At 43.2% G+C, this 13,069-nt stretch overlaps 2 protein-coding genes across 2 annotated transcripts; both read left to right on the top strand.

The window, feature by feature from the left end:
• The first annotated feature begins 62 nt into the window (after positions 1-62).
• LOC137886644 (zinc finger protein 385B-like) lies at positions 63-3,983 on the top strand. The gene is made up of 5 exons (XM_068729181.1): positions 63-189; positions 1,293-1,700; positions 1,792-1,994; positions 2,175-2,273; positions 2,623-3,983. The coding sequence occupies exons 1-5, from the start codon at positions 63-65 to the stop codon at positions 2,851-2,853; spliced, it is 1,068 nt and encodes a 355-aa protein (XP_068585282.1). The 3' UTR covers positions 2,854-3,983.
• A 1,019-nt stretch (positions 3,984-5,002) lies between these two features.
• LOC137886670 (dnaJ homolog subfamily C member 7-like) lies at positions 5,003-12,057 on the top strand. Its single transcript, XM_068729227.1, has 14 exons — positions 5,003-5,087; positions 6,758-6,846; positions 7,097-7,221; positions 7,361-7,474; positions 7,615-7,689; positions 7,938-8,056; positions 8,211-8,364; positions 8,687-8,851; positions 8,971-9,062; positions 9,144-9,217; positions 9,321-9,467; positions 9,561-9,716; positions 11,100-11,195; positions 11,292-12,057. The coding sequence occupies exons 1-14, from the start codon at positions 5,017-5,019 to the stop codon at positions 11,327-11,329; spliced, it is 1,515 nt and encodes a 504-aa protein (XP_068585328.1). The 5' UTR covers positions 5,003-5,016; the 3' UTR covers positions 11,330-12,057.
• The last annotated feature ends 1,012 nt before the right edge of the window (positions 12,058-13,069 follow it).

The raw sequence follows: 13,069 nt of genomic DNA, 5'->3' as shown, positions 1-13,069 counted from the left end.
CCAACGCAGACGGAAGACAGAGAAGACGTGGATTCACAGTAGATGAGGCGCTTCAGGGCCATATGTGGGCATCTGAGGACCAGGTCCCCTCTCATCTCAAGTATGAGCTGAAGGCCACGATGTTCATGATGCACCGCACAGAAGATCTTGTTGTGCTAGCTAGGACATGCCCTCCCTGTCCTCGTGCAGGTGACCTAGCGCTTTACTTGTCGCCGTAATTTCAACACTATAAAACCTGCCATGTGCAACTTTCTATTGTTGAGGTTAAATGCACTTCGGCTTGAGAAAATCCCCCCAAAACGGCTCTTTAATACCCAGACAAAATACTGTGGACATGAGTGTCCTAATTGGAAGCCACAGCCCTTGATCCGTTCTTAATGCTATTGGCTGCATCACTGCCTGCACAAGAGCTGCTGTGAGAGCAACGACTTCGCTGTCTTTTACATTCTGCCTGAATTCAAAATGTCAGCCTCTTCCTCTCTTTACTCTGTCTAACATTCCTTTTAATTATCGATCCCCCCCCCCCCCCTCCCATTTTGTTCCACAACCTATCAATTTCCCGTCAAACCCCACAATGATAAGCTTGTTGCGTTCAGCTGTTGCCATGGTTTTTGATTGATGGTGACAGAGAGAGAGAGAGAGAGAGAGAGAGAGAGAGAGAGAGAGAGAGAGCGCTGCAGCAGCAGAGGAAGCGAAACAATTGACAGAGAGATGGAGGACGAATGATTGAGATGGCAGGAAAAAAAGAAGGAGAAGATGCTAAAATGAAAGGGAGATGACGGAGCAGAAAAGAAAGTCGGGAAGGATAAGAAAATATCATAACAAGATTATGTGAAATAAATAGAACAAAGACAAAAATGAAAGGTCGGCTGCACAAAAAGAGATAAGAACGTGAAGGAATAAAGGATCACATTAGTCAAGAACGTCTTTTCATGAATGATAAAGAATTCATGTATTGTTGTGGCATTCTGAAACGTTTTTTAGTTGCTAAAGTGCACGAGCAGAAAAACTTTATTCATACCTGTACAGGTAGTTGTATGCTACAGCTCTCCATGCAGATCAACGGACATATTAGTCACAAAGCTACAAGCAACAATCACATGCTAACATCTTTATGAGCATTAATAAACATTATAACATACTATAATGTAGCTGTAAGCACGAGGGCACTTCAGGAGGCTGGCATGTAAAAAGATAATAAATGACATTATAGTAAAACACGACTGTAGTAATACATTAGTGTTGTCCTATTCAAGCAGCTATAATAAATACTTTTTCTCTGATTTTCACAGGGTTAAGCACTTCTTCCCAACCTGCACCGCAGCAACCAGAGAACATCCAGGAGAGTGTGCCGGCGCCCTCACAGCCTTCATCCGCAGCAGACTCCTCTTCACTCCGCTCTCCTCAGCTCTCACCGCAAACCTTCCCCGGCACTCAGCTCAGTGACCCACCTTCAGACAGTCCATCCGTCCAGGAAGGTTCAGCCCCACACGCTGACCCTCAAGGGAGCACCACGGGAGGTGAGGAGGAGGAGGAGGAGGAGGAGGAGGAGGTGGTGGTGGTGGAGGAGGAGGAGGAGGAGGTGGAGGTGGGGAAGGTGGAAGAAGCTAAAGAGGCCAAGAGCGACAAAAAAACTCTTCACTGTCCCACGTGCAAAGTGACGGTCAACTCCAGCTCACAGTTGGAGTCTCACTGTAGTGGTATGTTCTAAAATACTGCTACTACTTACTCAAAGTTAGGAAGTTCCAGCCTCTGACGTTCTGTCCTCCTCTTTCGTTTGTTCTGCATTAGGCTCTAAGCACAAACAGATGCTCGATGGTCACCACAGCGGCCCGTCACAACGCAGGGTCAAGATGACCTCGTCGCCCCGGCCCGCCGGCCGAATTAAGCAGCGAATGAGCAACAAGCCCAGAGCGGCCGTGGGCGTGTCCAGCCAGCCGTTTCACTGTGAATTGTGCCAGGTGTCGGTCAACTCGGAGACGCAGCTGAAGCAGGTAAGTGGGTTTATCCCGATTACGTGAAATGTGACTAACTCTACTACTCACTAAACTGCTGACCACTGTGTACTAAACCTAAGAATGTGGAGTCCCTTAACCTTTGTGTTGGCTACCCAGTGTGCTGGCTGTCAGAGCTGTCCCCAATCAATCACCTGATGTTCCTCTTCCCTTTTTTAGCACATGAGCAGCAGGAGACACAAAGAGCGTTTGGCTGGGAAGCCTGTCAAGGCGAAGTTCACACCCTATAATAAACTACAGTCCAGTGCTATCTTAGCGGTGAGAATTAGCTACACACACACACACACACACACACACACAGAAACATTTGAAAGATTGGATTCAATTTTGTTCATGGTTCCCAGACATTAAAACATCTGACTTTTTCTATAGTGCCGTCATCAGGTCAACATTTCAATGTGTCCACAACTAATGACGTTCCTATGCGCCTTAGCTGTACTTAATATGTAGCACTAATTAGCAAATGTTAGCGTGCTACACTAAGATGTGAACATGGTAAACACTGCGCACGCCTAACATGGGCCTGTTGGCGTTTAACAGCGTGACCAGCCTGGCTTTAGACTCTTGGTCTTGTGTGGACTCATGTGTCTCTTGTCTTTGCCGTCAGACTAAACTGGCCTTGCAGAAGCAGCTATCTAAGGCCCTGCCGGCAGGGTTCCTGGCCAACCACCTCAATCCGGCTGCTTTTTGCACCATGGCGTCTGGACCCTTGGCGCTACGGCTGCCGCAGGGTCCCGCGGCCTTCATCCACGGCCCCCTGATCAGCCCCGCGCTCTTCAGGCCGGCCCCTGGGCCTCTGAGGGCCACACATGCGCCTATTATCTTCTCTCCTTACTAGCGATGAGCCACGCTGGGCTAGAGGACGCACGCTAGTGGATCTAACCTAGCCAGATCTGGACTAGCAGAAAAGATTAGCTTGGTTCGCTGAGGACAAAGCAACGGGACTCCCTGAGGGACACCAGTACACCGTCGTGCCGTGATGGCAGCATATCAGCGTGTCAAGTTTGGCAGGTTCAAGTCATAAGAGCAGTATGGACAACCCCCTGGTGTGGGTTGAGATGAAGGACCATCGCTCAGCTGTTTCCCCTCAACAAACTTTTGAATGCATGTTCCCCAGACTCTGGACCCCTCTCGAAGCCATAAGGACAAAGATCTTTTAGTTTTATTTCTAGGACAATGATAGACTAATACACTAGAGTGTGTAAATGTTACGTGTTTGTTGCTGACATTCTTTTTATTTCAGAGCTTTCTAGTTGTACTCTTGAGAACAAGTACAACACTTCATTCCTGCTTTTAGTCTTCATAACCAAAAATCAAGGAAATCCAGATTGAAAGCGTCTCTTTCCATATAAAACCACCTCCTCCGATGAAAAAACAAAGGAGATCCATAACTTCTGACTGCTGAGGATATCGCATCTCAACAACTGTACATCTTTACAGCCATTGTCTGATGCGGATGCCTTCTCTTCATTTTAGATGAATACATACGTTCGTGTTTCTCTCTTGCTCTCTGTGTTAAGAGGTGACAATCAACAAACACCCTGATGATGCCAAGAATACTCGCCGTACGGAGACCGACTACATGTACTGCATACGACGAGACGGCTTCATTTAAAGTTATACGATTTACGTGGATAAATAAGTTACGATTCACAGCTCGATGCTGTTTTGTGCAATATGAAGATTACAGGCTGATGTGTGTTATTCCCCAAAATGTAAATGATTTATTCACAGATATTTAAATGTATCTTTGATGTCTTTATTAAAAGAACATTCTTTAGAACCCCCCCCCCCCCCCCCTTATTGTGCTGAATCATCCTAAGCAATATGTGTTTTTGAAGTATCACCTGGTAAAGTTAATGACAAGTGTAACTGTGCATCAATTGCAATAATGTAAATGATTATGTGCTAAAAATGTCGATACTGTATTCTATATGAACTTATAAATAGTAATGTTTTTTTCACACAGTTGTGGTGTTTCTTTCTTCTTCTTCTTCATATGCAAATATCAGTGCCTTACCATCCATTTTAAATACACAGTGAACATAAGCTTACTTCAGATATCAATATAGTTATGAAAGGTCATTGATCGAGGCAAACGCTTGTAATAACTCAGTATGATACTGTTATCATATCACATGAATCAAAGGTCAGAGAATATAAATAGCCAAATATATATATATATACATTTATTTTGTACTAATACTGAGAATAACCCATACTTGTGATACTCTTATGCCATCTAGTGGTGTTATGTAAGCAGAGCAAGATAGGCTAACCTGTAGATATACAGGGAGATGTCTGGGATATTTTCTGCACTAATATATATATAAACAAAAAGCTATGAATTCAAGTAGTTACCATGCTTTTCATAATAATTAATGAAAGTGCAAAAAATGAAACGTCATCTAAATATCTTTATTATTGAACCCAACATGTGGATTTAGTTTGCCTGATGGAGAGCTGATTCTGGATATACAGTGCTGGACATTATAGCCTATATATGTACACAATTCGCAGTAACGTGTCCAACTGTTGATTTGTGAATCATTCTGATCCTGGCAGTAGCATCCTGGTGACCAAGACGAAACAAGCATGTAGAGCTCCAGGCTCTCCGGTGAGCTGACTGGGAGTAAGTTCACGATTCAATGGGGAAATGTAACGAGCAGAAGTTTATGGGATGGTTTCAAATGGAGTGTGAGTCAGACGAGGTTTGACGCATTAGCACATTACCAGTTATTTTTAGTCATTTTTGTAGCATTCTATTTTTGGAATGCTAATGTATGCAAGTATACACATATTTTAGATACAAGCCTTGCTTTGGGAAAGTTACATTTAAATATATGTTATATTTTTAAAAGCAACGTTCTCCTTCTTTTTTTTTTGTCTGGCCTAGTTTCTCATGACCTCAGAAAAAAAAGAAGTAAAAAAAAAAAAAAAGCTATCGCAAGATTAGTTCCCGGAAGTGACGTCGGTTCGTGTTCGTCCTTTCCAGAAAAAAATGGCAGCTGTTGACATCGACGTGCCGGTGGACACAGAAGCTCAAATCCGCAATCCGGAGGACATGGAACGGTAAACGTAAAATCGCCCGCTGGTTTGTGTTTCGCTGCGCGTGTAATGTGAAGGTAACCCGGGATCCACTGACTGAACTCAACCGCCGTTAGCTGACAAAGGCTCCGAAACAACGGCGCGACCAGCCCGGAGACGAGCTAACTAGGCTAGCTTTCCGGGGGGGGAGGGAGAGAAACGGCACTAAATCTTAAGATTTTATTGGTTTTCATAAATGGCAGCCGTCGGTGTTCTTATAGTTTCGATGGTTCACTTTAGAACCGCGCATTGTGGATTCTTCAAAGTCACTTCCCTTCACTGTGTATTCGTGGAGAGAAGCTAGCTTAAGATAATCAGCGTGTCTTCACCACGGTGGTCTCGAGACATGCTACAGCTAATTCACAGCTAACGTTATCCAACGAGCATTGTGTTGAGAGTCTCGTCGGTTAACTAACCTGTTCGTACGGACACATTTTTACAAACACAGAATGAGTTCAACCTGTTGGTGGAAAGGTCAAATCTGTGGTTTCCTCTTTCTAGAAAGTTCCATAAGAGGCTGACGGACATAATTATAGCTTTATACTTAATGCTCAAACCATCAGATACAATAATCATCCAGCGGTCATTTTTTTTGTTCAACTTCGTGAACCATCTAAAACGCGCTCCGGTATTTAAACGTCCGCGTTGTGTTCGGGTTTTATTTCGTATTAATTCAGCTGTTACATAAGTAACGTTACGTTTATATAAACGCGGTTTGAGATTGAAATAATCCAAAGTACCAGAATGAGTGAGTTCATGCCAATGTATCAAAAATGAGTCTGTGTGCATGAAAAGACATCGCCGGGGTCGGTGTAACACTAAACTAAAATTGCGAGGAGTTTGGTGATAAAATCGGACTATTTTTTTTAACATAAATCTGAAATTATATTTTGGTAATCCTAACCTGTTCACAACAAATTGAGCTGCTGCTTCAATATTCAAAATATTTCCATATTACATTGATCTATTAGGCTTCTGAAACAAATGTGTCTTTGCTGGTGCTTATTATTGGGTGTATTTGTACTTGCATGACATATAAAGTAAGTACTGTGGTTATTCACTACTTCTACCTGAGCTGCCTTCAATATTTGATCTATTTATACACATTTGACTTGAATTCTAGTCTCAAAACAAAAGGCTTTCAGGTGATCTTTTATGAATATTATATTCCATGTCTGCTGATATATTTCCCTATAATCCTACACACTGGACCTTTAATTCCTCTGCAGTTATTATTTTTGGAATCATAGCACATTTTTTAAAATTGTATTTATTTATCATGCCTCAGAATGTGAAGTTAACACATGTTTAAGAGAAGCAGCTGTGTGGCCTAACTGCTATAGACCAGCATCGTCGACTGGACTCCGGTCTAATTCTATTCTACACACAACCTTAGTTCAGATTGAAAACACTGACTGGTGTCACTGACTGGTGTCAGATAGCTGATAGCAACACTTTAAAAGGCTTGAACTCACAGAGAGCATCAGAGCTCGTCTACCCGTTAACACTTCTCGAAAGGTACCGTTTAACGATTAGTGCTGCCGTAAAGCGGTCGTATTCTGTACGTCGTGACTTGTGGAGGGCTTTGATTGGTCGACTGGTTTATTGCTTACATGTTTTATTCTGACTTTGGTTTCTGTGTTTCCTCTCTGCAGTCAGGCTGAAGGCTTCAAAGAGCAAGGGAATGCGTTCTACAGCCAGAAAGATTACTCTGAGGCGTTCAACTATTATACTAAGGCCATAGGTGAGCTTCCCACTAATTACTCCTTACCTGTTCAGTCTTTGTCCATACTCTCCTGTTGAGGAATGGCCGATGGTCTCTTCTTGTGACACCTCTCCCAGCAAAACGAATAACGCTGAATTTTCTATTAACAATTGAGTCTGGAAATGCTCCCTTAATGTACCTAAACACTTCATCGGGACCATCCTGACTTCTGCCACTAGTGCCCACCTCTCAGCCTGCCTGTGTGACACTTTCTTTCTTTTATCTCAAGATGTGAGCCCCAAAAATGCCAGTTATTATGGCAACAGGGCGGCCACCCTCATGATGCTCTTTCGCTTCCGAGAGGCCCTAGAAGACTCCCAGCAGGCTGTGCGGCTGGACGACTGTTTCATGAAGGTCGGTTTGAACGTCGCCTTCATTCTCATTGTTGCCGGCCCACTCGTTGCCTCACCTGCACCTGCAGAAGAGTGCACAGCGTGTTTAAAGTCTTCTTTACGCGGTGCTAAGCAGGGAATGTGCTCCTCCTGTCCCACAGGGTCATCTACGTGAGGGCAAATGCCACTTGACGTTGGGAAATGCCATGGCGGCGAACCGCTGCTTTCAGAAGGTTTTGGAGCTGGAGCCCAGCAACAGAGAGGCCCAGCAGGAGGTGGGGATCGCCTGAACCTTTCACAATTTATCTCACCTAATAACTGTATAAGAGTGCCTTGATTTACATACTAAAGCACAGCATTGGAGATAAAGTCTGAATCCTGCAAGTGTTGACCGATGATCGTTGTTGTATTTTAGAATAAGACTGCGGCGACTCTACTGGAGTACCAAAGAATGGCGGATGTTGGCTTTGAAAAGCGGGATTTCAGAACGGTACTTTACACCCTTTCTCTTTTCTTACCAATCTCTCAAACAACACATCTTAGCCGTCATGTGACCAGTTGTTAGAATAAGCAGACATCTCATGTAATTCATGAATATGCTTTGGTTTGTAAGAAGCACCAGATTTAACTACAATTTGACAGATTTGAAAAGTCAAATAAAAGTCTGCATTTATGTCATGAGTAAGTATGAAGCCAGAGTGTGACGTGTGTAGTGAAGCGGCTCTGGTTCTGGTCCAGGTGGTGTACTGCATGGACCGGGCCTTGGCTGTGTCTTCTGCCTGCCACCGCTTCAAGATCATCAAGGCCGAGTGTCTGGCTCTGCTGGGACGCTATCCAGAAGCCCAGTCCGTAGCAAGGTAGGAACGGCTTTTGTTACAGTTTGGTTACAGGGATGCAAATGTTTCTTGATTTCATTTTAAGAATTTAAAATCAAGAGTACAGAGTCTGCTTCAGTAGCCGTCCAATAAGAAGGATGGATTTGATCTTTCTAAACGAAACGTTCTTTTCCAGCGATATCTTGCGAATGGATTCCACAAACGCAGACGCGCTCTACGTCCGAGGCCTGTGTCTCTACTACGAGGACTGCATCGATAAAGCGGTCCAGTTCTTTGTCCAGGCGCTGCGCATGGCACCCGACCACGAAAAAGCCCGGCTAGCCTGCAGGGTAAGACGATCCTATCTGTCCTCTTGTCTCTTAGAAATAAACAGACGTGTGGCTGACAGAGGCCGATGGACGAACAGGAACTGTGATATTTTTTATTTTACACTAGTATTTAGAAATTTCTTATGTAAGACAAATGTGTACATATATAACCCTGTTATATAACTGTGACTTATTTTGCAGTTTTTTAATAGGTTAGCTTCTTGACGCTTTGAGAGAACGTCTGTTTCATGGCTGCAGTAAATGTTTGAAAACATATATATATATATATATATATATATATATATATATATATATATGATGACTTGTTCTCTTCCTACATCAGAACGCCAAAGCCTTAAAAGCCAAGAAGGAGGAGGGCAACCAGGCGTTTAAGAACTGCAACTATGAAGCCGCCTACCAGCTGTACACCGAGGCCCTGACGATAGACCCCAACAACATCAAGACCAACGCTAAACTCTACTGCAACAGAGCCACCGCCGGCTTAAAGGTACCGGGCATCGGATCAATCACGCCGTCCGATGAGTTGCTTCAAAATGGCAGCCGTCCACGGTGCTTGTCTTGCTCTTTAACGGGTCCGCTGTCATTGACGTTCTTTCTCATCGACAGCTGAAGAAACTTAATGAAGCCATTGAAGACTGCACCAGTGCAATCAAGCTAGATGACACGTACATCAAGGCCTACTTAAGAAGAGCTCAGTGGTATGCTGCCCAGTCAATATCAGGTCATTTCTCCTCGTTTGTGTGTTTGTCCAGCGTTGAGTGACTTTGTCTGTCCCGTAGTTACATGAACACAGAGCAGTATGAGGAAGCCGTACGGGACTATGAAAAGGTTTACCAGACGGAAAAAACATCAGGTACGCTCTCTGCTTCTTCTTCTTCTTCTTTGTTTGACGTCATCCTAACCGATACTCTAGCTGGTCAGGTTTTCCGCACACACTCACATGTTTATTCCTCTAGAGCACAAGCATCTGCTGAAGAACGCACAGCTGGAGCTGAAGAAGAGCAAGAGGAAAGATTACTACAAGGTGCTGGGGGTCGGCAAGAACGCCACCGAGGACGAGATCAAAAAAGCTTACCGCAAACGGGCCCTCATGCATCACCCAGGTAGACCCCGTCGGTCTCCGCGCAGACATGCAGGGAGCCAGCTTTGATCGCGTTTCACTGGTTATTCATCCGAGTTGTGTTACGATCTCGCAGACCGCCACAGCGCCGCGACTCCAGAAGTGCAGAAGGAGGAGGAAAAGAAGTTCAAGGAGGTCGGCGAGGCCTTCACCGTGCTCTCCGACCCGAAGAAGAAGATGCGCTACGACAGCGGACACGACCTGGAGGATGAAGGCTCCTTCGACGGCGGAGGTAAGTGCTTCACGGTTATTCTGGTTTTTGGTCGGATTCACATTCAACCTTTTAAAACATGGTGATATGCTTCTTTAAAAAGTCAACTATTGGTTGACTTTTAAAGAACAGAAAGACTCTTCGTTGATGACTGAATGGAGCTTTGTCACTGCAGACGTTTTGACTTACTGCAGCAAAAGCACAGTCATAAATAATACCTTTAAAATGCTAGCTGTATTCCATTTAGCGGCTTCAGTTTCAGGGTCACGGTATTGTTTATGTTATTGATGCAGAGCTTTATAGACGGAGGTTTTTGCACTGCAGATATTTAGAGAATTGTCAGACCATCGGTCCATCCTAAAACGTGTGAAGAGAAAGACTCTGCTCCTCTGTCATCTGTCGTCAATCACTCAGAATGTGGTAAACTACAAAAGGATTTAACTGCTACCAAATTAACAATCCTGTTGATTGTCTAAACGGTGTGTAAAATAGGCCGCAATACTCTAACACAGAATATCATGACATCATAACCATTAAGCACTACACTGAAGTCAATGAGCCCAAATAATCCAACTCTACCTCTAACTTCTGGTGGTGTTGTGATTACCGTATTTTTCGGACTATAAGGCGCACCGGATTATAAGGCGCATTAAGCAAAACAACACAGTCCGGTAAATCAAACTTTATTCAACTCAGTTGTAACAACAAATACCGGTACAGAAAAATACACTCACTTATCGATTCATTCCTCTTCCACAAATCCATCGAATTCTTCATCTTCAGTGTCTGAGTGAAACAGCTGTGCGATTTCGGCATCAAGAATGCCCGAATCCCTCTCGTCATTTTCCGAGTCAGTCTCGTTGCCGTTATCGGTACTTGGCTGTTCAGTGATGATTCCAGCTTTCGTGAAAGCTCGGACGACGGTTGCGACCGATGGTTACTTGTTGTGCTTATTGATCGATTTTGACTTTTAGTTTAGACATTACATTCCTGTTACGGGGCCGATCAGGTAGTGACACAGCGTACCGTAATGCTCCGAATATCCATTGAGCGGAGCGGCTTCGTTGCTCACCAAAGTCGTACTTACACATTTCGGCAGATTTTTGAGCGCATTGTACCACATAAAATCGATCAATAAGCACAACAAGTGACCATACATAAGGCGCGCTGGATTATAAGGCGCACTGTCAATTTTTGAGATAATTTAAGGATTTTAAGTGCGCCTTATAGTCCGAAAAATACGGTACTGTTTCTCTCTGTAGTGTGTACACACACACACACACACACACACACACACACACACACACACACACACACACGTGCTTTGTCTTCCATCTTGTTCTTCACAAGACCAGCTAACCCAAATATATTTGCATTTTCTTTCTTTTCTTTTTCTTTTTTCAGATTTTGACGCAAACAACATCTTCCGGGCTTTCTTTGGCGGCCACGGTGGAGGAGGACAAGGACAGGGAGGAGGATTTAGTTTTGATTCCAGTCCAGGTATTTAGACATCATTTAGTTTTATTTAAGAACAGGAACATCGATCAAAGTTTATGATATTAACGTAAATCTTATTCTTTTCTTTTCTTCCCCAAGACTCTGGACCTGGAAATTTCTTCTTCCAGTTTGGCTAAAGTGAAGGAGCATGCGGGAGAAATGCAGCACTGCAGTGGAAAAAAAATAAAGTTGGACCCACAGTCACCTCCTGATGCTCATCCTCCTGAGTGTCTTGCAAACCCCCCCCCCCCCCCCCCCCCGATATTCTTTTTCAAGTGGTTTTTGATTATTACATTCACTCCTAAATTTACTCAAAAACAGTGGGAAGGATCATCCAGAGACTTTAGTTAAGAATTAACATTGTAAATAAAGAAGTGCTTATGAAGTCTTTTTTTTTTTTTTTTTTTTTTTTTTTTTTTTTTTTAAGAGGTTTGGATCAGCTGATCAGAGCATGTCCCTGTTGCCAAAATCTAAATATTAGATTAAAATAATTCTTGTAAAGCTGCCTCAACCTTCGTACAGGTGACCAGTAGTAAGACATAATGCATTGGAAGGTTAAGCATCATGGTGGATTAGTTTTAGAAGACATAAACATGACATATAAGTTTTTATGGTTCTCCTGGGACGGCGTGTCTCCATAGAGCACGGGTCGATGTACTGTAGAAGTTCAACGTCAAAACTGACCTCAGGACAGCCTGTTTAGGACAACGCTGGTCTCTCTCTGCGAGTGTGTGTTCAGGTTTTATTGGCTCATTTGCCAAATATAGAATCAATGTGCAGGGTTTTCGTTTCTTCTCCATGCTGCATTGTATATTTGACTCGAATGTAAAGTGTTTTTGTGTCCATAAATTGTTTTTCTCCTTCAGTCTTCCCTCGGTCTTTATATTTATTGTACTGTATATTCTAACCTGTATACAGCCGAAAGCCAGTGTTCATTGTCTTTCTCTTTTTTTTTTATGTTTTCCACGTCGTCCTTTGTTCTCACATTGTGCAATGTATTTTTATTTTTTTTCTGAAACAGGCCATAATCAGCACACACACGGCTCCTACAGATTTCCTTCTCTTGAAGAAAAGCGCCGACCGCACACCTGTCCCAGTCAGAGTCAAGTGGTGCCTTACCAGAATCAATCGACCTTCTCGCAGTCAAACCTAAATCAGAAGCAGCAGAGCTTCTCCTGTTCGCTAAAGGCAACCGCTACACTTGTGTTTCTTGTTTTTAACGCCACTTACACAGGACTTTTATTCATATCTGCCCAGTGACTGAAATTAAAATTTTGCAATTCTTTTATCACGTCGAACACAAAAGACTGAATTTCCACGTCGTCGCCGATCACGCCTAGCTGTCATCCATCCATACTCGTCCCACACGCTCCGTCAGCGCGGCCCCTCCCCTACTTGTTCCACCTGTTTCTTAAGGGCACTGATGGTGCGTCTGGAGCTTCTATTAACTGTCCTCTCACTGATCTATGTATCATTTTTAAAACTTGTCACAGTATTAACGATACGCTTTTCTTATTGCGAAAAATAAAGGCTCGTCTTTTTGCTGTAATACTGGACTTTTTTTCCCTTAAAATTATTATAATTGAGTATTTGAATGCTACTTTTACTTATGTTTGAGGTCCCATAGTCTTAAAAAGTGTTTTAATATAAAGCAGGACTTTGTGTCGTATAAATATTCTATGAAAATATCAAAACGCTCAATCCATGGAGAAATACACACAGCCTGTTCAGAAAGTCTGCCTTTAAATGAGCCCTCTGGGCTTCCTTACAGTTGTGATGTCACAACTATACAATAATTTCACAGTTTTAAACTTAAATATTCTAAATGTGTCCCACTGTATGAGAATTACATCATCCCATGGGAAGTAAACATGGAC

This window comes from Cebidichthys violaceus, unplaced genomic scaffold (assembly GCF_023349555.1).
Source record: "Cebidichthys violaceus isolate CVI_PGR_0920_01 unplaced genomic scaffold, fCebVio1.0.p SCAF_45, whole genome shotgun sequence".
NCBI classification, from domain to species: Eukaryota; Metazoa; Chordata; class Actinopteri; order Perciformes; family Stichaeidae; genus Cebidichthys; species Cebidichthys violaceus.
The sequence above is the reverse complement of the archived record's forward strand: the minus strand, read 5'-3'. Positions and strand labels throughout refer to the sequence as shown.

Coding starts and splice junctions, on each gene's coding strand:
- LOC137886644 (XM_068729181.1), top strand. CDS start 63: ATGTGGGCATCTGAGGACCAGGTCCCCTCTCATCTCAAGTATGAGCTG. Junction 190..1,292: donor CCCTCCCTGTCCTCGTGCAG/GTGACCTAGCGC, acceptor TGATTTTCACAG/GGTTAAGCACTTCTTCCCAA. Junction 1,995..2,174: donor CGGAGACGCAGCTGAAGCAG/GTAAGTGGGTTT, acceptor TCCCTTTTTTAG/CACATGAGCAGCAGGAGACA.
- LOC137886670 (XM_068729227.1), top strand. CDS start 5,017: ATGGCAGCTGTTGACATCGACGTGCCGGTGGACACAGAAGCTCAAATC. Junction 7,475..7,614: donor ACAGAGAGGCCCAGCAGGAG/GTGGGGATCGCC, acceptor GTTGTATTTTAG/AATAAGACTGCGGCGACTCT. Junction 9,468..9,560: donor GGCCCTCATGCATCACCCAG/GTAGACCCCGTC, acceptor ACGATCTCGCAG/ACCGCCACAGCGCCGCGACT.